General features: G+C 43.2%; 1 protein-coding gene across 1 annotated transcript in view; it reads left to right on the forward strand.

Moving 5' to 3' along the window:
* The window catches only part of LOC122812163 (protein SON-like), a 230913-nt gene that overhangs the window by 73666 nt on the left and 132914 nt on the right, over positions 1-24333 (forward strand). Inside the window, exons 2-3 of the mRNA XM_044084485.1 lie at positions 19316-19390; positions 19541-19627. Of these exons, the coding sequence (XP_043940420.1) occupies positions 19316-19390; positions 19541-19627 (162 nt within the window). The remainder of the gene's footprint in view (positions 1-19315; positions 19391-19540; positions 19628-24333) is intronic.

Raw genomic sequence — 24333 nt, forward strand, 5'->3', positions numbered from 1 at the left:
AGGAACCTGGGTGGAAACTCACAGATATGCTCAGAATTAGTCCAAAATGATACAAAAATCACTGAACCCACAGACATTGCCAACATACTGGCAGACAGGTTCAGTGCAAACTTCACCCCTCTCCCCTAAAGGAGAGATAACTATCCCAGCCAGTGTAGCCTCCCGGACATCTCAAATGCGAAAACACAGCATCAATGGGACCGGATGGTGTCCCGGCTGTGTGCTACACGAGCTAAATGAGGAATTAAACCGCACATAAGGCAGCTGTTTAATCTCAGCCTTACCACAGGATACGTGCCCAAGGCTGTGGTCCCACTCCACAAAGGTGACGGACCCTGGTAATTACAGCCCCATAAGCAACAAGTCTAGTCTGCAAAGCTATGGAGAGGATCATAATGGAGCTCATAAACAAAGATATAGGGACTTGCAGACATTGGACCCGACCCAGTTTGGCTTTGTCAAGGGAAGATCATGCCTTTTGAACTTGGTCGACTTCTTGAAATAGTCACCAAGGCCATTGATGAGGAAAGGCAGTCCATACAGCCTACCTTGACCTTGCAAAGGCGACACAATACCCCACTGGTATTGTAGAAAAACTTACCAGCTTAAATGTAAACCCATATGTCACAAGATGGGTTGCAAACTGGCTTAAGGACAGAACCCACAGGGTTAGAGTTGCTGGCGCTGTGTCAGACTCCAAGCCGGTCACAAGTGGTGTGCCACAGGGCTCGGTCCCCCTATTGTTTGGAATCTACTTCTCAGAAGTACAGGCCAACATGGGAGGACTTTGGCTGACAAAGTTTGCAGATGACTGCAAACTGGCCATAGTGGAAAGTGCATCGGACACTGATATCCTTCAGAAGGGACTCACGGAAACAGATAGCTGGTGCCAGAGCCATGGCCTGAAGTTAAGCCAAAAATGTATAGTCATACCCTTCGGGAAAAACAAGGTAACCCCAAGCTACCATATAGGTGGCAATCCACTAAGCACAGAAGAAGTTATCAGGGACCTGGGGACCCAGGTTGACAGTGGCCTTTCTTTTGACACTCACATTGCTAAAGTGGTTAGAAAGACCTTCTACATTGCCCACCTGATCATGAAGGGATTCACATCCAGATCTAGTGAGGTCATTGTTCCCCTGTACTCTTCACTTATCAGACCAATGATCGAGTACAATGCCCCATTCGGGATGTATCTCACCCGACATCTGCAGCAATTGGAGAGACCCCAAAAGTTCCTCACCAAAAGGATAAAGGGACTCCAAAATCTGTCATATGCTGCCAGATTGAAGAAACTCCAGCTCTATTCAGTCGCATACCGTCTGCTCAGAGGTGACATGTGCCTGACATACAAGGCCATGTCCAACCCGGAATTAATGGACATGTTCCACCTCAAAAAATCCAAATTCACCAAAACCACTAGAGCAAGCGACTTAAACCTTAGCACGGATATAAATAGGACGTGCTGGAGGGATAGATTTATCACTCAGACTCCCTATGCTGTGGAATAAAATCCCGGTCCATGTGAGGCAGAGCACCTCGCTGACTGTTCAAGAGAAATCTAGACCTGTGGATGGGAGATCGTAGGTTTACCCCGGGAATCATCTCTGGGTCACTGCTGGACAGAGGCACAACAAACTAATGGGCACAGTATTTTTTCATATAAGGGGTGGCGTAAGCCACAATAATTTGGGCTAGGCTTATAAATGCCTTAGGGCAGATAGCCTAGTATAAACCTATGAACCTATGAACCTATGAACATGTCCGTAGTTTGGTACATAAACAAGGAGGAACTAAGTCTTACCAGTTGTGCAGAGAGGCCATGAGAATTTGGCAATGGGCAGAGTCCACGGGTCGCTTTCTGATAGCAACGCACATCCCGGGGTTATCCAACGTTATAGCGGACAGGTTGAGCAGAGCCATCCTGTTACCTCACGAGTGGTCCCTCAACCAGACAATAGCGGAAATGATATTCCGCAAGTGGGGCCAGCCTTGCTGCGATCTGTTTGCGTCTCCAAAGAACAACAAATGCAGAAGCTACTTTGCCCTGTTACCCCCTCCAGGGGATGTCCCCAGGGACGCTTTGATTCATGATTGGCCCCCGGTTCACCTGTACGCTTTTCCCCCTATACCTCTGATTCCCAGATTTCTCCAGAAAGCCAAGGACCTAGGAAGGACTGTAATTCTCATTGCCCCATTCTGGCCTCGTCAGATTTGGTTTCCCTTTCTTCAAGCACACCAAATTCGGGAGCCCTGGATTCTGGACCCGGTGCCAGACCTACTGACTCATTCGTCAGGAGCTCCCCACCCGTCGCTCCTGTCCCTCAGGTTAGCAGCTTGGCTGCTCCGCTTCCCTTCTTAGCCAGGTCTGATCGTCTCCCTTCCGCAGTTCAAGACATTCTAGTAGCCTCTCATAAGGCTTCCACTACAAAAATTTACTCCAGTAAGTGGAAACGTTTTGTCTACTGGGCGACTGCGCAGCATTTAGATCCCTTAATAGCCCCGCTAAACAAGGTTTTGGAGTTCCTATCCATGCTGTTTCACCAAGGAGCCTCTACTGCCACCTTGAGGGTTCAGTTGGCTGCTATTTCTAACTTTCATGTAGGAGAGAATGGAGCGCCCATTATGGCTCATAGGCTTTGTAAAGCCTTTTTGAAAGGCTCCTTTCATCTTAGACCACCGGCTAGTTTTCCTATGGCTCCTTGGAATCTAAACCTCCTTTTATCCCAACTAATGTTACCACCCTTTGAACCAGCTTCTTCTTGTTCCTTAAAGTTCTTGTCCTGGAAAACTCTCTTCCTAGTAGCTATCACTTCAGCCAGACGAGTATCGGAACTTCAAGCTCTCTCCATTAAACAGCCATATTTAATTTTTCATCCGGACAAGGTATCTTTACGCACCAACCCTTCTTTCCTCCCTAAGGTTTGTTCAGTTAACAACATTAATCAATCCATTGAGCTTCCCACATTTTTCAAAAATCATTCCAATAAGCTGGAATATATGTTGCACAGGTTGGATGTTCATAGACAACTCAGATTCTACCTAGATAGAACTAAAGATCATAGGAAAGCAGACCAACTCTTTATAGCCTTTGCGGACAACAAAAAGGGCATGGCAGTCACTAAGGGTACTCTCTCCAAATGGCTAACTGATTGTATTACCTTTGTTTATGCTGCTTCTAGTCACAGTTTGCCCACCAAACCAAAAGGACATTCTACTAGATCAGTTTCTACATCTTTGGCTCATGCGGCTCGCCTGCCTTTGGACACTATTTGTGCGGCCGCCACTTGGTCTAAACCACATACATTCATCACTCATTATAAAGTGGATAGGATTTCCAGGGACAGAGCAACTTTTGGTTCCACTGTGCTCAGGAACGTTCTTCCGTGAGTCTCTCAGGGTCACGGAGCTAGGGACGCTACCCATGTGTAAGAACAAACGGCGAGATTGAACACTCTGACATAAAGAAGTTATGTTCTTACCATAACGTTCCATGTGGAGTGTTCATCTTGCCTTTGTTCTTACATCCCCACCCTCAGGTCAGGAAGAACGTCCAGTTTAGATGTCTGGTCTGTTTGTCTTCTACTAGTGGTCTCTTTGTTGTACTACTGGCTTGAGTTACTTACGCTCCTTGTGTATATGTATGTATTCTTGGATGTTTACATTGTTGTTGCTGGATCTGGTGTTTTGCAAACTAGATCTGAGGTAAAGGCAGAGGGACTTGTGGGAGGTAGGTTGGTCTCGAGCTTCTTCTGGATGCAAAGCTTTGCTAAGCGGTCTACTCTGAGCCGAGGATCGGCTCCGACACCAATGTGCAAGAACAAAGGCGAGATGAACACTCCACATGGAACGTTATGGTAAGAACATAACTTCTTTTTATTGTCACAGGTCCTAACCACACTCCCATACTTTCAATGCAATAACTACGGACAACGCAAGAAATTAGTCATTGCCTCAGTGAGTTAAACATTGCCGGTATACGCAATACTAGTGTAACAGGGTTTGATTTAGTATACAATCAAACATTTATACCTTCTGCAACATTCTCACAGCTGCTAACCACCCTCCCAACATTAGGCATTTTACACAATGTACCTGTGAATTAAAAATGGTAGAACACTTTGCAGTAGCATGCATTGTGTGAACCCACATTTTTTAATAGGAACAGACCGAAAATACCAGGCAAACCTGTAATTGTGCATTAGCATGCATTATTAATCAGTAAGTTCTGTAGAATGCTCACAGCACCTAACCCCCAATGTCTCAGCACAATTCTGGATGAAGTGGTAAAAAAAAAAAAAAAAAACATAATATTAACAATGTGCTTATACATTGTGTGACTTGAGTTTAACAAACAAAAAATACAAGGCAAACACTTGAGCATGGTGAAACATTCTCGCAGCCTCTAACCGTACCACCAGCCTCTCAACACAACTTATGGACAAAGCAAAAAATTGTCACAGAACAGTGGTAGCGTCAGGGATAGTTATAAACATAACTGGTATATAGAGTACTAGCATAACAGGGTTTGCATTAATGTACATGCAAACATCTATAGATTCTGCCACATTCTCACAGCCCCTAAGCCCCCCCTACTAAACTCTCAGCACAATTCTGGACAAAAGAAAAAGTTATAGAACAAAGTTGTAGCATCAGGGATAGTTGTAAACATTGCTGGCATACACAAATACTGGCATTACAGGGTTTGTATCTGTATACATTAAAACATCTGTTCCATCTATAGCATTCTCACAGCTGCTATCCCCCCTACCAATTTTTCAGCGCAGTTATAGACGAAACAAAAATAAGTTGATGAAAATTATTATGTGTGACTGATTCCCCACCCCAAATCCGTTTAGCACAAAAAAAGTAATAGTCATCTCCCTATATTACCTCACCACCCCCTCAACCCCAAGACTACATCTGGACATTGCAGACAAGCCTCCCTTTGTCAATCTATTGGCAGAAAAAATATGGATAGATGTAAAACAGTGGTACAGCGACAACCCTCACCCCCTGCCCCAACCTTCTTAGCACAGGAATACTGGACAAAAGTAAAACACTGGTACAACCACAGCCCCAATCCTCTTAGCACAGGAATTCTGGACAAAAGTAAAATAGCCTGTCAATAAATTAGGAACAAAGTACCAACTAAACCAAGACAGAGAGTTATTACACCAACTTACAATGGAAACACAAAATAAATTCCATAAAAATTCTGGACAGTTAACATCCTTCACCCTGACAAAACCTCAACCCCCCTTCCTAATATACCCAATGGCACAGCTACCATTGCATAACACTAGCAAATATTTCACTGCAAGCATTCTATTACTAACCAAAAACAACAAGCCACCTAACATCAATCGACATCTTATGTAACAATAATAGCTTAACCTTCTCCTTCCATCCCATCTCCACAAAGACTACTGAAAAACTCCTAAAAAAAAACTCAAACCTACTGCAAATGCAGTCGATAATCTACCACCAGAATTTGTAAAAATAGCAGTCAAAGTTTTTTTACCCTATCTCCGTGCTTATTACTGAGCAGTATGTCCCAACCAGCTGGAAAGCATCTCGCATTATAGCCTTGCTCAAAGGTGGAAACATGACAGAACTTAGAAATTATAGGCCCAGAGCAATTCTGTCCCCACTATCTAAACTCCAAGAATGATGCATTCATTTTCTACTTCTGCAGTATCTTACAGTCAATTTACTTGCCAAATCCCAACATGGCTTCAGGTCTCATAGTACAACTGCCCTCAGTTGTACCAGCACCATCAATTTAGAAATGAAGGTAAAGTAGGATCATCTGTCTTTCTAGATTTGTGAAAGGCCTTTGATAGTGTCTCATAAACTACTAAGTAGTCTTGCCAACCTTAATCTCAGCCCCATAGCCCTCAAATGGTTCCAAAGCTACCTAACATGTCATAAACAGTAAATTGGCTCCAAGATCTATCCCTCTACTCAGTCACATTAGGAGTCCCACAAGGCTCCATCCTTGGTCCACTTCAGTTTAGTGGATTTGTTAACCTCAATATCGCCACCTCCCTAACATTCACAGTTCAATATGCTGATGACTGTACACTTGTGTGCCACATCTACCATGCAACAACTCATGTCACAATTCAGGCTGAAATCTGCCAATCTTTACCACTTAGACATCACCTCATAAGACTGCTCCACCTATCCCTGGTCTAGCAAACTCTGTAATGTTCTTCTGTTCCATCCTCTATCTCCCCTCTTTTTCATCACCCCTATCCCTCTTTCTTTCCACTTAATTACATGTACAACATAGATACTACCTATAAAAATGAGAGTACTCTACTTCTCTCCCCCGGTAGCTAACTTGCACACACTCCTAACCAACTGGCAGTCAAAACTAGATATGTTATAGCTCACATTCCCATATATTGTCTCTCTTAAAAACAGATGAACCATATTTTATATATTTCTACCACTTGTGTACTAAGATGAGTAAAAAAGTAACAGATAATTATCTATCTTTGTATAAATAATTGCTATGTTATCTTCACAAATGTTACCATATGGAGCTTTTTTTCTTTGAGCCTCCACTGAAATTGGGTTCTGTCCCAGTCGGAATATCCAGTAAACAAATGTAAACTAGTACAACCATGGCCCCTCATCCCCCCCCCCCAAATCCTCTTAGCACAACAATACTCAAAAGTAAAATAAAACTGGTACAACCACAGCCCCTCACCCCCCAGTCCTCTTACTACAAGAATGCTACACAAAAGTGAAGTAAAACTGGTACAACCACGGCCCCTCACCTCTCAATCCTCTTGGCACAAGAAATACGCACAAAAAAGTAATGTAATCAACTCCCTAAGTTACCCCCCCCCACAAAAAATAGTTAAAACTAAACCCAAAAACTTACCTTTTATGCAGTTAACAGAATGCTGCTTCCAATCCTCTGCTCCCTCTTCACAACTAAGACTGATCTGCTTTGCTTGCTTTCTTTCCAGACCACTACGGTTGTTTTTAAATTGACATTAAAAGGACAGTTTTCATGACCTTTTAGAAATTGTCCTTAGAGGGACAGTTGAAAATAGTGTTGTCCAATGACCACAATCACTCCTAAGGCTTGAATCCACCATTGATCTTTTCTCCATCCTCGTGCTGGTAATCCAAACCCTGCTCGATCTGCTGTTGATACGCTAAAAGGAAAACTCCTCTTAAAAAAGCAAGAGAAGTAATCTTTATTAGCCACACATGCCTTTTTTAAAGGCAATTGATTGTTTCAGTTAGGTCCTTGCTTCAACACTTCCTTAGTTACTTGGCTGCTGCAGCCATTCAGGTCCCTTCCTGCACTGAAGCAGACCTGATAAGAGTGCAGCTTACAGACAAATCACGCAAAAAAAAAAAAAAAAGAAAATAATTTACACTTGCGTGGTGATGTCAAAGAACTGTCTGGACGTCCACGAGATGTCGAACCGATGACGTACAGATGGCTGCTGGATGGAGTCCTCATTCATGGGGGGATAATCGGGGGCTTCCCTCTGCCACGGGTTTCACATATGCCTAATGCTGGCTATGGCACTGGATTTGTAACATACTAATTGGAATTTTGTAAATAATTGTCATTTGTATATCAAACTGATTGTACAGATGCTTATGCTGAAAATTTAGCAGTGTGCCCTGCTGGAAGGAAGAGATGTGCTTGCATTATTGAAGTGTTTAAATGTATATGTTGTAGTAGCATATACTGGAAGTGAAGAGGTTAATCTTAATCCACCTGACTTTGCAAAATATGCTTGAAATTAAATTACTTTATGGGTTCAGCTATAAAGATGTTATTCCACAGTTTTGAAGGGAGCCCAGAGACTCAATGTCTGTGGTAGAGAATAGGTTGTAGCTCCTGTAGGAAGTGAAATGGTCTTATGGCTTATGGTCTTATGACTTCCAGCAGCTGTACCACATCTGAGCAAAGCTCTGTGTGTATTGTAACTCATAGATTCTAAAACCCTAGCAGTTTCTAGTGTTGGTCAGTGTGGGAAACAGAGTCAGATGACCAGATGTGATGTCATTGTGTAATCAACTTTGAAGTAATATTTAAATAGTAGGAAATTGCTCTCAGCATTCTGTATTCTGTCTTGGATCTGACAAGGACCACTCACCCACAGCATCTTGCCTTGCGGTAGCTTAACTAGAGAGTAGTAATTTTCTGTAGATTAGTTAGGAAAATATAGTGAGAGTAGAAATACTGTTTTTCTGTAACTGTGTGAAACTTTCTATCGGTGTTATTGTTAATATCTCCTGTGACTGAAACCCTGGTGTTTATTGTAAATGGATATTATGTTCTTATTTTATTTATTAAATATATTCAAATGTGTTATTGTGGCTGGCCCTTTTTAAAAACTGTTAAAGCTTTGAGAGTGTTTGCTTCTATTTATTTAGTGATAACTCTACCCACGCCCGTTTGGTCAGCATTACCATTTGTAGTAATAACTTCACAGAGTATAATTGGGTACCCTTTTAAGAGCTTTATAGTAACTGACTAGTGGCAGTGAAACTACCTTATAGCCTGTGCAAGGTAGATAGAGCAGGTAATCTGTGCCAGCCTTTCCCAGGCATGTGTGTGAGAAAATTAAATATCAGAGGGTGTGTGTCAGCTACTTGGGGCAGGGATACGAAACATTAGTTTCACAGTGCCAGTAGGTAGCCTTGTTGGGGATGGAGAGTGACAGAGACACCCAGACCCCAGGGGGTGTGTGTGTGTGTGTGTGTGTGTGTGTGTGTGTGTGTGTGTGTGTGTGTGTGTGTGTGTGTGTGTGTGTGTGTGTGCGTGCCTTGTGTGCTCTTAAGGGAAATTGTGCTTGATGCAGAGGTCTGCATCTGGAAATACGGAGTGTATACATTTTTATTCCAAGTGAATGTCTCTGTCCAGTGTCAGTGATGAGGATGCAGGCTCCTTGATTATTGGCAGTGTGTGGGGACTTCACACACCCACACTGAGATGTGACCATCAGTTACAGCCCCTTGTACGACTGCATACATTTGATGTTTGCTTGCAATCAAATGAATGAATAAATATATAAATGATTGGGAAGTGTGCTTCAGTTCTCTACTGTGAGACCCATGCAGTGCATCCCACTGCACACCCCCATGCCTTCTCAGTCATAGTTCAAGAATCAAAGATCAACAATCAAGAAAAGACCAACTCTTTCTGTTGCATAGAAAATGGTTGGTAATGCAATTCTCTGAAGGGCACAGTCTGAAACTCCCATGCCTTTAGTGGCTGTAATTCTCAAAATTATGCCAGAAAGCTGCAGTGTTTAAAAGGAACAAACCAAAGTAATTTTCAATTTCTTTGCTCAAGAATTTTGTACAAAGCCAGAAACAAGGGGGCAAACTTTAAATACTCTATGAACCTATAAGTAAATATTGTGGGAAGAAATATCCAGGGAATTATGGCTAGGCTTGCATAGGCCCTAGGGCCGATAACCTAGTACCAACCTATGAACCTATGTTTTTTAACCTGGTAAACCCACTGGAGCCAAGGAGTACTGTCTAAGTGACTTAGTCACACTTTCGGCAAATCTTTTGAGACATAAACAGAACATGTTGGAGGGATAGATATGGATCTTCTTTCTTTCCACATAAAACAAAGTACTTCTGTTAAAGTATTCAGACATAATCTGGAGAAATGGAAGGATAACTGAAATTCAGCTGTGGTTTACACCCTTGTGCTTCACACCCTTGTGCTTCATGGATAGGGGCAGCATTTAAATGTTAATATAGTCTCTGGGTTAATAATACTTAAAATGTTAAGGGACAAAACTTCATGGGAATGCATGGCTATTCTTCCAAAGATCTTAATGGATTAATAGCCTAGTGTAAGTATCTTTGGAGGTAGGAAGGTTCAAACCCTGTACTTTTGACTACAGGAAGGAATTAATGACAGCTCAGAGCCGTAAGTACCAGACATGTCCAATTCACAATGAGAACTCTAATGACTGATCTTCCAAAACAAAAGATGCCAATCAAGGTCTGGCAGTTGTAGAGCATTAAGGCTCCAAGCTCTTAATGAAGTGTCTTAAGGGTACAGGCTTTTGAATTATTGTACAGCCAACTGTGCGACTCTGGCCAAGCCACTTAACCAGAAACCCATAACTGGAACATGCGCATATATACATATATATATATATATATCTATATATATATATATATATATATATATATATATCTATATATATATATATATATATATATATATATATATATATATATATATATATATATATATATATAGATATATAGATATATAGATATATATATAGATATATAGATATATAGATATATAGATATATAGATAGATATATAGATAGATATATAGATAGATATATAGATAGATATATAGATATAGATATATAGATATATATATATATATATAGATATATAGATATAGATATATATAGATATAGATATATAAAACACTCTCCCTCAAGGCTCTCCCTCAAGGCCTCTCATGGCTCTCCCTCAAGGCTCTCCCTCAAGGCTCTCCCTCAAGGCGCTCTCCCTCATGGCGCTCTCCTCAGGCTCTCCTCAAGCTCTCCTCGCCTCCTCTCTCGTGACTCACATGAAAAAAAATAAAATAGAAATTGCACACCTCTCAGCATCAACTTAATGGATATCTTAAAGTGTAATAAAAGACATTAGAGCTTATTAATCGAGTGGTGGAGTTCTTGACTGACTAAACATCTGGGAGACCCTTGAAAAGGCCCATGCTCTGTGCTGTGAGGGCACACTTGTGGAATCAGCTGCACTTGCTTGCAAACAAGCTTAGCTTGGTGGAGTCACTTTTTTTTTGTATTCCAGAGACTGCTATACTCTCGGTGCACATTTTCACAGGGGGGCATGAGCCTCCCTCTGTCACCCATGCCCTTACAGCTATAACATTTGTGCAGATCTGCTTTGAAGTATCATATAGGTTCATACTAGGCTATCTGCCCTAGGGCATTTATAAGCCTAGCCAGAATGTGTTGGGCTTTCGCCACCCATTTTAAATTTATTTTGCTATGCCCTTTTTCGAGGTTAGTATACTGTGCCTCTGTCTAACAGTGACACAGAAGTGATACCCGGGGTAAACCTACGATCTCCCATCCACTCATCAAGATTCCTCTTGAAGAGAGTCAATGAGGGACTCTGCCTAACCTGGACTGGGATTTTATTCCAGAGTGAAGGGAGCCTCTGGTTTATGAATCTGTCCCTCCAGCATGTCCTATTTATTTCAATGCTGAGGTTCAAGTCTCTCGAGCGTGTAGCTCGATGGGATTTGGATTTTCTGAGGTGCAGCATGTCCATTAATTCCGGGTTGGACATGGCTTTATACGTCAGGCACAGATCGCCTCTGAACAGGCGGTATGCCACTGAGTAGAGCTGGAGTTTCTTTAACCGGGCAGCATATGGCATCTGTTTGAGCCCTTTGATCCTCTTGGTGAGGTACTTTTGGGGTCTTTCCAGTTGCTGCAGGTGTCTGGTAAGGTATATCCCAAAAGGGGCATTGTACCCAATTATGGGCCTGATGAGGGATGAGTAAAGAGGCACGATGACCTCCCCTGATCTAGATGTGAATCCCTTCATGATTAGGTGGGCTATATAAAATGTTTTTCTAACCACATTGGCCACGTGGTTGTCAAATGAGAGATTGCTATCAACTTGGGTCCACAGGTACCTAATTACTTCTTCTGTACTTAATGGATTACCACCTTTGTGGTAATTTGTGGGCACTTTGTTTTTGCCAAAGGGGATGACTGTACACTTTTTGGCATTTAGCTTGAGGCCATGGCTCTGGCACCAGTTGTCTGTTTCTATGAGGCCCTTTTGGAGGATGCTTGTGTCGGCTGGAGAGTCTATTATGGCGCCCAGTTTGCAGTCATCTGCGAACTTGGTCAGCCACAGTCCTTCCGTGTTGGCCTGTACCTCCAAGAAATATATACCGAACAAGAGAGGTCCCAGGACTGAGCCTTTTGGGACACCACTTGTAACTGGTTTGGAATCTGACATGGCTCCAGCAATTCTAACCATGTGGGTTCTGTCCTTGAGCCAGTTTGCAATCCATCTAGTGACATAGGGGTTTATATTTAAGCTGGTGAGCTTATCTATAATGCCAGAGTGGGGTATTGTATCGAAGGCTTTTGCGAGGTCCAGGTAGACTGTGTGGACCACCTTCCCCTCGTCAATGGCCTTGGTGACTGTTTCAAAGAAATCAACCAGGTTTAAGAGGCAGGATCTGCCCTTAACAAAGCCGAACTGGGTAGGATCCAGTGTCTGTAGGTCCCCAATATCTTTATTTTTGAGGTCCATGATGATCCTTTCCATAGCTTTGCAGACCAAGCTAGTCAGGCTTATGGGGCGATAGTTTCCAGGATCTGTTGAGGCACCTCCTTTATGGAGAGGGACCACTGTTGCTGTACGCCACTCTTTGGGCACATATCCTGTAGTAAGGCTGAGATTGAACAGTAGTTTTATGTTTGGGTTTAGCTCTTCTTGGAGTTCATGTAGGACGCAGCCTGGGGCACCGTCTGGTCCCATTGATGCTGTGTTTTTTGCTTTGGAGAGGGCGGCTCTTACCTGAGCATCTGAGATGTCAGGGGGGCAGCACTCTGCTGGGATAGATATTTGCCCTTTTGGTGGGGAGGGGGGGAGAAGTTTGCGCTGAACCTGTCAGCTAGGATGTTGGCAATGTCTGTGGGTTCAGTGTATTTTTTGTCATTTTGGACCAATTCTGAGCATATCTGGGAATTACCACCCAGGTTCCTAACAACTAAAGAAAGCCTTGTGATTATCCTTAGTGTCCTGTGCAATTTTTCTCTCGAAGCTGGCCTTAGACAATTTTATGAGTGCCCGTAGTTTTTTGCTAATACTGATCAGTGATGCCTTCCCTTTTTGGGATTTTGCTCTATCATTTAGTAGCTTCCTCCTATTGTATAGTTTATTTATGGCTGGGGTCCACCAGACAGGACGTCTGCCTTTGGAGGATTGGGTCTTGGTTTTATTTGGGATCGCATGATCCATGCATTCCTGAAGGTGTTCATAGAATGCGTTTATAAAGGATTCTGCGGTCTGGGCCGTATTTTCCTCCAGCCCGGGGGCTTTGTAGGATTCCACCTCGGTTTTGAGGAGTGTGAAATTTGCTTTAGAGAAGTTTTTCACTGTGGTTTTCTGGGCAGGGAGTGGGGTCGGGATGTGAATATCAAGTGAGATTAGTTTATGGTCTGATCTTACCAGTGAGGGATACACTTCTGGTCTGGAGCATAGAGTCCCCATGTTGGTGGTGATCAGGTCCAGTATGTTTTCCTTTCTTGTGGGAGTGGTAACAAGTTGTTCCATAGCATTTGAGTTTATAAATTCTAGGAACCTTTGGGCTAGGGTGTTGGAGGTAGAGTAATGCTCCCAGTCTATGTTTGGGTAGTTGAAGTCGCCCAATATAATGGTGTTTGGAGAGACCTTCATATTTTCCAGTGTTCTCAGAAAGGCCGAGTGGGGTTCCTGTGTTTGGGAGGGTGGTCTGTAGCAGGCTATAAACTGGAAGGCAGTTTTACCCACCGTTAGTTGCACATGAATAGTCTCTGATGCTTCGTGCTTTGCCACCAACCTGGAGGTGTGGGTATCTTTGAATATCGATACTCCCCCTCCTTTTGTGTTTCGGTCCAAGTTTTGGGGCCGAAAAGCATGGTATGAGGTATAACCTGGTAGTGCTGGGGTGCTCTCGGGAGCCCTGAACCAGGTTTCTGTTGCTGCACAGATATCGATGTTCTCCATGCTAAGGAGAGTTTCGAAAAGTGCATCTTGAGGTTTAGACTTCTGGCGTTGAGTAGCATTACTCTTAGTTTCTTATCCCTTGTGATACCTATGGAGGTGGGTTTGTCTTTTGAGCCTTGCCTAAAAGGCACTATGGGGGTAGCAAGAGCCTTTGCCAATATCCGAAAGCCCAGGGGTGACAGGTGCAAGCCGTCCCTAGCGAAGCATCGTGGCTTGTCGAGCATATCATCCCAAGCTGACAGGCATTGGATCCCCTTTGAATGACACCAGTACTTAAGCCAATTGTTGAAATTGATCATCTTGTCTTCATATTGTGGCATCATTCTTGGTGAGGGTAAGATGCTACTCAAGGTCAGGGTCATACCGGTCTGGGCTACATGCTCAGAGAGCTCCTTTGTCTCTCTTCATGTAGTCCAGGGAGGTACGTCTCAGGTCATTCAACACCAGCATGGACAATGACTGAGTCATATTTGTACTTGCCTTGGAGTGACCTGAGTGCTTGTGTTATGTGGCGGATCCTAGCGCCCGACAGGCTGCTCACCGTGACCCTCTTCTTGTTCAGCCTGGTGAGTGGGACGTCAGTGTGCCTGACGATAGTCATCTATTGCAAGTGTATCAGGTGTGTTTAGTCTTAAGGGCTGTGACTGTTCGGCACACTGGCTTTGTGAGATATGTGTTGCACGTGTTTTGTTTTGGGGTAGCGGTTGCTTGGGTGTCTGCTTTGGAGGTCTCTGCTGCTTAAGCAGATCTTTATTTAGAGCCTCCGAGTATGTTTTTGTGTGATTGTGTTTGGTTTGCTGTCGTGGTAGGTCTGTGTGAGACTGGAATTGTAATGTGTGGTTTCCTTCTCCTCCTGACTGGTTATGCCAGTACTGAGTTGAGAGAGCTTAGCCTCCAGTTTGGCTATATGGTTGCATCTGTCACATGTGTTGGAATTTGTTGGGAGGAGGAGAGGGTTGTCTGTGTACATGAGGCAGTTGTAACATTTCCTCAAGATTCCCGGATTCACCAGCTGGACCAGAGAGGAGATTGACAACTGACCTTTGGACATGCTAGAATAATTTTGGGAATTCCTTAATTGAAATCAAGGGCCAGTGGGGAGTGAGGGTGTAGTGCTTTTAATTTTTATTGCTGACTTATATAATTGCTTTAGCGCGCAAGTGCCAGGTAACTTAAGTGCAATGTGTTACAGGTAACTTAAATGCAAAAACGACAAACAGTAACTTTCTTTCAAGTGAAACAAGGAAATGGGTACAGTAAGCAATGCAGATATCACTAGTGATCCACAGAAGCGCTGAGAAGCCGCGTATTAGGTGGAATATGGCTGCTGTATATAAACCTTTAAAATGCACAAAGTGAGGTGATGTAGAATTTCCTTACATAGCGGTACTTTAAAAGTAGCCATCAAAAAAATGGAAGTGAAACATTTGGTAGGGCATGCTTACTATGTGCCAACCCTCATTGATTAACAACTCAGAAAAAAGACGGAAAAATTAAGCTGACTAGCTCTACAAAGTAAGGGTGGGTGTGTGATGCCCGTGCCCTGGCACAGCAATCAAGGAGCCTCAATCCTCACTGCTAACACCAGTGAGGGGCATCTCATATAGGAGGAAAGGATAACAAATACAGTAAAGTGCAATTTCCCTTAAGAGCACACAGAGATCAGTCAGTCCGGGGCTGGTCACTCCCTTGCTCTCTATGTCCCCAATAAGACTCCCCACTGGCACAGTATAAGGTCCAAATCTCAGCTTAGTGGGCACGCTAAAACCTCCAGCACCCTCTCTGTCCAACCAGTGCTTTGTGTCCCTGCCCAGCTAGGTAGCTGGCACACGCACTTTGAGAAGAGTTTGTACAACCACACGGACACTCCTGGGGAAGGCTGGCACAGGTTCTCCAGCTGTGCCCCTTTTTCCCCAGACTATACAGTAGACCCAGCTGCCACCACCCACTAATATTTATCAGCTACTCAAAGGCCCTTAAAAGTGTGTCCAATTATTACTGTGCAATATTAATATCGAATTGGTAGTATAGCCCAGGGCTAAAGCTATTAGAGTGGGTTTGTACAATTTTACCAAAGGCATGCAAGTACTCTAAAGAGCTTAAATTATCTCTACAAAAACAGCCACAGTTGGAAGGGTTTGAAAATATTTAATAAAAAATAAAAACACAAGACAATACTTTTTACTACACAGTGCTAGTCAAGAGTTCAGAGATCGCAGAGAACTACTTAATATAATTCAGTTCTGACATCACAGAAAGAGTCTAATCTTTCTAGTTTCTAGCTATTTCTAAGAGAAAACACAAGTCTAAGATATAGAGCAAGACAGTGCTGGTAAGTTGGATGGTCAGGACAAAAATGCGTAGTGCTCTCTGATTCTCTCTATTTTTAAAATCACATTCCTGGTTCATGTTACATCATTCTTCACACTTTCCTGGGTTTCCCGGCTAACAGAAACTACTTTTACATTCTTCACCTCTGGGCAGAAACCACAGCAATAAAGGACATTTATGCATGCAAATTCTGGCCATTAACTCTGGCCTTAAAACAATAGGCAGGAGGACTCGCTCTAGACTTGCTGACTCTGAGGTTTAACATCAAAGGGTCACAATGTGCTTTACTTGATCAGTAGAGTGCACTGTTACATTTTTTCCAGTTCCACAAGTAACACTATTTTTACCACAACAAGCCTGTGGTTTACATTAATATTTACAGATAACAGAATTGTCTCCAAAATTTTATCTGGCTAGGCTGGCAGCCTTCATCTGTCTTCCCCCAATCTTCACAGGGTGCTCAGAGTTTAAAGAATTGAAAGTGCATCTGCAGTGAGATGGCAGTCAGAACTCAAGGCATAAGAAGTCTGCACTAGTGGCAGACTTTCCCAGTTGTATGAGAATGCTATAAAGCTGCAAATTATAATTGGTATAAATAGGCTGTGGTTTTGGTTTTAGCAACTTTCCATTTTTAAAAGGGAGGTTGGCACATCTACGGTCATTTTGAATGTTAGTCTGTACTAGTATATGTTTGGCTCACTGGGTAGTTTATTCTTCTGTATTTTGGTCTGTCATGCTGTGGCCTGCTAGTGGTTGTGCCATATTGGACCTGATAACTTCTCAACTAAAGCTTCTATCTCTGTCGTGCACTCTTGTCTAATGGTGATATTTGCTTCAAGTTATGCTATCCGTACACTTGGAATAATAATATAGTAGTAATAATCCTTGGAGATAGAACAATTTTTTAAATTAAAATACTTTTGATTTCTTTGACTTTTAAATTGTGATGAGTACTATTTTTTTCAGCTGTAGAGTGGTAAAATGTTTTGTACTAAAGAAAAATAAAACAAAGTTGCCGTCTTCACTTCCCAACAGACACCCCTTGTTAGTTTCAGGTATTGGGTTTCCTTGGCTTGTCTGAGCTTTGGGAAGTATGTATAGTTTCTTTGTCGAGCAGAAGTTTTTTTTTTTTATATATAGCAAAGATTTCCTTCTCTTCACTGGGTTAGAGTGCTTTGAGGCTGTCCCCATGGCAGTGATGAGACTGCCATTGGTCCTTAGTCCAGCTTATTTGCAGCTGTGCCCCATCCTTTGTATACATGCTGAAGGCCACTGCCTACCCACATTAGTAGGCCAACCAGCTGGGCCAGTGAATCCAGGAGACGTAGAAAAGACCAAAGTGGTAGCAGTGCTGTCTCTAGATTTTGAAACAGAGAAGAATGTTGAAATTTGAGTCAAGCCTCCTTCATTGCATTTGGTAAATCATCTGTAGAGGTATGCAACAAGTGTTTAATAGCAGATGTGCGCGGTCTCTACACTGATGTAGTTGTCACCCTCTCCTCACTCATTGATGGCTGATCATCAGCAGCAGAGGTTGTGAGCTTCTTGTCATACCCAGATATGCACACTTTCCCTCCACAAATCAGGGAGGGGCAAGCAGGCCATACATTGTCATTTTTGTTTTGTTTGGTGCCTGACAATTTCCTCCACTGCCCAAGATTGACTCTGCTCTGGTGGTCTGATTTCTAATCAAGGCTTTATGCCTGTTTGCCACACAACCAGTTTTAATATAGCAAAATGTGAGTAAGCCCGAAATACCTCTCAACCTCTTAAAGCAGGAAATCTGGGCAAAGACAAATTAATGAGGTGACAAAGGCTCAAAATCAAGGACCAGTTTTAGATATTGCTCTTATAAACTTAGAAAGTTGCTAGAATAACATGCTTTGTGGCAGCATGCATTTTTTTAAAGAATATGAAGTCTTAAGTTCAACTGTCTGTCATTTAGTGACTTCAGTCTACATTGATTTGCCAGAAACCACAGATTTTGAGGAGCAAACCAAAACATGAGGCAAAAATCTTGACATTCTGTGAAAATCTGGAGAATAGAGAGGTATGCCTCAAACCTACAAGATTCGCAATAGATTGATGGCTCCAGTAGGAGAAAGAAAGGCAAAGCTGTTTAATACTTAAGTATGAGTACTCTGTTTTTAAAAAGTGATATTGTAAAGATGGCATTTTGACATTGGTTTGATTAGCAAATCACAACTGATTTTAGTCTTGCTTATCAGATATTTTGTTGAACACTGTCTGACCACAGCTCGCAGTCACAGAAGATTACCATTTAAGAATTGAAGATAGTGTAGGTACAGTGAAAAGGAAATGAGGTACTGGGGGTTGCTACTAACGGTGTTTCCTTTTCGTCCTGTTTGTGATATCTTGGAGTTGGTACATACAAGTTGCAAATATTGTGTGGGTGCATTTAGGCCTATTCAGGTTTTGTTTTACTGTTTTGAGTGACCTGTGTAGCCTCTCCATAAGAAGAGCTTAGAGTGTGGGTTTGCCTCTTAGTGGTCTGTTCACCAGAGTTTTTGATTTCTGAGGTCATTTGCCAGTTGAATTCTGACGTTTAGGGTTATTGTAAGTAGTTCTATGGCAAGGTGTCCTGTAGCTATTGTGTAATGAACTGTAAGGCATGATAGTGCAGCGATGAAGCCATTATCCTTGCTGCCTTAGTGTGTTTGGGTTTCCAGTTATATTCTGATTGGGGTACCTTCTTTGTGGAGTTTGTCCTCCTGTGCATATTGGTTGTACTCAGGATTCTAGACCCCCCCCATTACAGAGATGTGAAAGTAGATGAAATTAGTGCATTTTAGATTGGCCCAGTGTATGTGATGAATACATTTGAAATGTGGTGGACTCTTGTCTCCTTCAGTTGTATTTCTTGCTTTAATGCCCAATGCTTACTAGAGCAGGCTGTAGCGCTCTGTCACTCTGAATTGTAAAAAGCAGGTTTTGTATTCATAGTTATAATCAACAACAACATAGCATAAACAACCCAGCAGTGAAATTTCTGCCTCATGTCTGAAGAGTTCAATTTTTAACCCTTTGACAAGTGCAACTAGTCTGTTTCTCTAAGGTTATATTAATACTGTCATTCTTGTGTTCATTTTTTGCTTTAATGCTAATTGACCAGTGGCTGGAACTTGCCCATTTTTAAATGGATACTCATTTTAAACTTTTTTTTTTCTTTTTGACACAGGTCCATTCTGATGAGGAGGAAGAGGAAGGCAAGCAGATGCATCAGAAAAAGAAAGGGAAAGGAAAGCTCGCCAAGGTAAAAATTAAAGAAAGAAATGTAGACCTTAATTCTTTTGCTTCTTGCAAATCCAGTTTTTAAACAGACTTGTAGTAGTTTGGGTCTCTCATTTCCACCATGAGTTTTCAAGTCCTGTATAACAAACTGCTTACTTTTTTTTTGTTCTAGATACAGGTCCATTCTGATGATGAGGAGGAGGAAGAGGAAAGCAAGCAGAAGCAGCAGAAAAAGAAAGGGTCAGGAAAACTTCTCAAGGTGAAAAATAAAGAAAAAGTTCTGTTGACTTCCTAGTATGTTTTTTTTTTGGTAGGTTTTGCTTCTCTCAGATCATGCTTTGATCCTTATTGCAGAGGTTTCTTTAAGTGAAGTGGGAAGATATAGGTTCGTAGGTGTGTACTGGGCTAATGGCCCTGGAGCCTTTACAAGCCTACCCCCCAAAAAAATTGCCCAGGCACCGTGCCACCAGATGTTAGTTCACCGTGCCCCTGTCCAGTAGGGCAACTGGAATGATCCCTGGATTGAACTTTGTTACTCATCCACTCGTCAAGATTTTTCTTGGAGGGCCAGCATCATGCTTGACATGAATGGGAAGCTTATTCCAGAGTATGGGCAGTCTTTGGGAGATGAACCTGTCCCGCCAGCATGTTCTGTTAATTGTGGTAATGAGGTTGCGCTCTCTAGAGCGTGTGGTGCGGGGGATTGGGATTTCTTTAGGTGTAGCATTTCAAATAGGACTGGGTCAGACGTGATCACATCTAAGTAGATAAGAGACCGAGAACAGCTGACGTTTCTTGAGTCTGTCCATGTAGGACATGTGTTTAAGGTCTAAGATCCTTTTTGTGAGGTACTTTTGTGGCCTTTCCAGCTGTTGTAAGTGTCTGGTCAGGTACATGCCAAATGGGGAGTTATATTCGATGAGTGGTCTAATGAAGGATGAGTTGAGAGGGATGATGACCCCTCTCTTCCTGGATGTGAAACCTTTGGTTATAAGGTGTGCCACGTAGAAGGACTTCCTGACCACAGTGGCATTGTGTTGGTCAAAGGTGAGGTGGCTGTTGACCTGGGTGCCCAGATCTCTTGTGGGCCCCTTCAGTGGGTTCCCATCAACGTGGTAATTCGTAGGTTGACCTGGGTGCCTAGATCTCTTATGGCTTCTTCAGTGTTCAGTGGGCTCCAATCCATGTGGTAATTCGTGGGAACTGAGCTTTTTCCAAAGGGGATAACGCATTTTTTGGCGTTAAGCTTCAGGCCATTGTTCTGACACCAGTTATTGGTCTCAGAAAGGCCCTTTTGTATAATGTCTGCATCACTTGGTCAGTTGATAATATCTCTTAGCAGTCATCAGTGAACTTCGTCAGCCAGAGTCCTTCTGTGTTGGCCTGGACTTCTGAGAAGTAGATGCCAAACAGGAGAGGGCCCAGGAACTGAGCCGTGTGGGACTCCACATGTGACTGGTCGACAGTCTGACTTGGAATCCACAACTTTCACTCTGTGGGTCCTGTCTGTGAACCTGTTTGCAACCCAGCTAGTGATGGTAAGGACTGATGCCTAGTTTTGAGTTTATCAATGATATGTGAGTGGGGAATGGTATCAAAGGCCTTGGCCAGGTTGAGGTAGGCTGTATGGCACTGCCTTACCCTCATCCACAGCCTTGGTGACTGCCTCGAAGAAGTCAACCAGGTTCAGCAGACAGGATCTCCCCTTGACAAAGGCAAACTGTGTGCGGTCAAGAGTTTGGAGATTGCCTATATCTTTAAGCGGGTTCTTGATGATGCCCTCCATAGCTTTGCATACCAGACTCGTCACGCTAATGGGGCAATAGTTCCCAGGGTCTGTAGTTGCTTCCCCTTTATGGAGCAGGATGACTGTAGCAGTGCGCCATTCATTAGGGACATAGTCTGAGGTAAGGCTGTGATTGAACAGGACACACAGATGTGGTGCCGTTTCGCTTTGTAGCTCATGTTGGATGCAGCCAGGGATATTCTCAGGTCCCAATGACGCTGTATTCTTGGCTTTGGACAATGCAGCTTTTATCTGTGCCGCAGAAATGGAGGGTACCAGGCTTTCTTCTGGTATTGTGATTGGGCCCTTGGGGGAGGAGAGTGGGGTAAAGTTGGCACTGAATCTGTCTGCCAGTATTTTGGCTATATCTGTTGATTGACAGACCACTCTGCTCCACCAGGGATGGCCTACATCTGTCCAGTCTAGGGTTCTCATTATTTGCAAAGATATTGACAGTCCTCTTAGTTATGTTTTTAGGCAGTACAAACCTGATAAACCTACCAGCTTAATGAACCAAGCAACGTAAGATATGATGGTGTTACTGATCAGTGCTAGGAGCCTCAACAAGAACCTCCATTCCCTACAAGCCCCTCTAACCTAGGAAGACACAGTCTGTGTAGTGACTGAGACATAGGTTCATAGGTAGGTACTAGGCTATTGGCCCTAGGGCCTATATAAGCCTAGCCAAAGGTACCCTGGCTTTCGCCACCCAAGAAAATTATTTTCCTGTGCCACTGTCGAGCAGAGCCACAGAAGTGATCCCCGGGGTGAATTTCCTATCTCCCATCCAATAATCAAGATTTTTCTTGAACAGTGATAATGAGGAGCTTTGTTTGATATAGATAGGTAGTTTGTTCCAAAGTATGGGAAGTCTCTGGGACAGGAATCTATCCCTCCAGCATGTGCTGTTTATTGTGGTCACGAGGTTTAGGTCCCTGGAGCGTGTAGCTCGTAGGGATTGGGATTTCTTTGTGGAGCATGTCTAAGAGCTCTGGATTTGACATAGCTTTGTGTGTTAGGCAGAGATCGCCTCTGAGTAGGCGATATGCAACAGAGTAAAGCTGCAGTTTTTTGAGATGGTCTGCATAGGGCATCTCTTTGAGGCCGGTAATCCTCTTTGTGAGGTATTTCTGTGGCCTTTCCAGTTGTTGTAGATGTCTTGTGAGATATATACCAAAAGGGGCATTGTACTCTATAATGGGTCTAATGAGTGACGAGTAGAGGGGAACAATGACCTCTCTTTTCCTGGATGAGAAACCTTTTGTGATGAGGTGTGCCACATAGAAGGATTTCCCGACTACTGTGGCGATGTGATTGTCAAAGGAGAGACTACTGTCCACCTGTGTCCCAAGGTCTCTTATCACACTTTTGTTGTTAAGTAGACTACCACCTATGTGGTAGTTCATGGGTACTGAGTTTTTACCAAAAGGAATGACCATGCACTTTTTGGCATTGAGCTTGAGGCCATGGCTTTGACACCAGGCATCTGTCTCAGCAAGGCCCTTTTGTAGGATGTCCACATCTTTCGGAGTTTTGATTATGGCTCCTAGTTTGCAGTCATCTGCGACCTTCGTTAGCCAAAGACCTTCTGTGTTGGCCTATACTTCAGAGAAGTAGATACCAAACAGGAGAGAGGACCAGGACTGAACCCTGTGGTACTCCACTTGTCACTGGTCTTAAGCTGGATTTGGAGTCTGCTACTTTCACAGTGTGGGTTCGGTCAGTGAGCCAGTTGGCAACCCATCTTATGACATATGGATTTATACCTAGTTTAGTGAGTTTATCTATAATTCCAGAGTAGGGGATGGTGTCAAAAGCCTTGGCGAGATCTAGATAGGCTGTGTGAACCACCTTACCCTCATCTACGGCTTTGGTGACTGCTTCAAAGAAGTCTGTCAGGTTTAGGAGACCTGATCTGCCTTTTACAAACCCGAACTGGGTGGAGTCCTGAGTTTGGAGATTACCAATGTCATTGTTTATAAGTTCCATGATGATACGCTCCATAGCCTTGCAGACCAGGCTCGTTAGGCTAATGGGGCGGTAGTTTCCGGGGTCTGTGGTGGCTCCCTCTTTGTGGAGTGGGATAACTGTCACTGTGCGCCATTCAGTGGGCACATAGCCTGAGGTGAGGCTATGATTGAACATGGTACTTAGGTGGGGTGCCAGCTCATTCTGTAGTTCATGTAGAACACAGCCTGGGATGTCGTCCAGTCCCATGGATGCTGTGTTCTTGGCTTTGGATAGTATGTTTTTGACCTGTGCAGCCGTGATTACAGGAACTTTGCATTCTTCTGGTATAGAGATGGGCCCTTTAGGGGATGACAGAGGGGTAAAGTTAGCACTGAACCTATCTGCCAGGATGTTGGCAATATCCGTTGGTTCTGTATATTTAGTGTCGTTGTGCTGTAAAAAGAGCAGATCTGAGTGTTGCCATTGAGATTCTTGACATAGCTATAGAATGCTTTGGGGTTGTCTTTAGAGTCGGTGGCGATTTTGTTTTCATAACTAGCGTTTGAGGATTTTGAGGGATCTCAGATTCTTACTGAAGCTGACCAGGGAGTTTCTCCAATCATTGGATTTTACTCTTTTGCAATAGCTTGCTTCTGTTGTAGAGGTTGTTTATGGCAGGGGACCACCAGATTGGCTTCCTTTTTTTGGAGGATAGCATCTTGGTTCTGTTAGGGATTGCACGATCCATGCACTCATGTAAGTGCTTATAAAGTGCATTTGTGTAGGATTCAGCAGTCATACCTCTATTGTCCATCAGCATGGGTGTTGTGAAGTTTGCCACTTCTGTCTTAAGAGCGTGAAGTTGGCTTTGGAGAAATGTTTTACTGTGGCTTCCCTAATGGGGGGTGGGGGAGGGATGTGGATGTCTAGGGTGATTAGCTTATGGTCTGATCTGACCAACGAGGAATTGACCTCTGGTGTGGAGCACCGGTTGTCCATGTTGGGAGGGTGGCCTAATGTTTAAGGTGTTTGCCTTACAAACACAAGGTGCAGGTTTGAGTCTCACAAGGAATAATTGGCTAGGCTTAAAATGGCTTGCATGGGCAGTTAGCTTAGTACTAATCTATGAACCTATGATGCACTAGAGCTTGTTCATGCCCAAGTAACTATCAGAAAGGTCCCGTGCCATATGTTGGCTATCTTTACATCTCCCTCTGCCAAAAGAAAGC

This window comes from Protopterus annectens, chromosome 9.part0 (genome assembly GCF_019279795.1).
Source record: "Protopterus annectens isolate FY-2018-M chromosome 9.part0, PAN1.0, whole genome shotgun sequence".
Taxonomy (NCBI): domain Eukaryota; kingdom Metazoa; phylum Chordata; order Ceratodontiformes; family Protopteridae; genus Protopterus; species Protopterus annectens.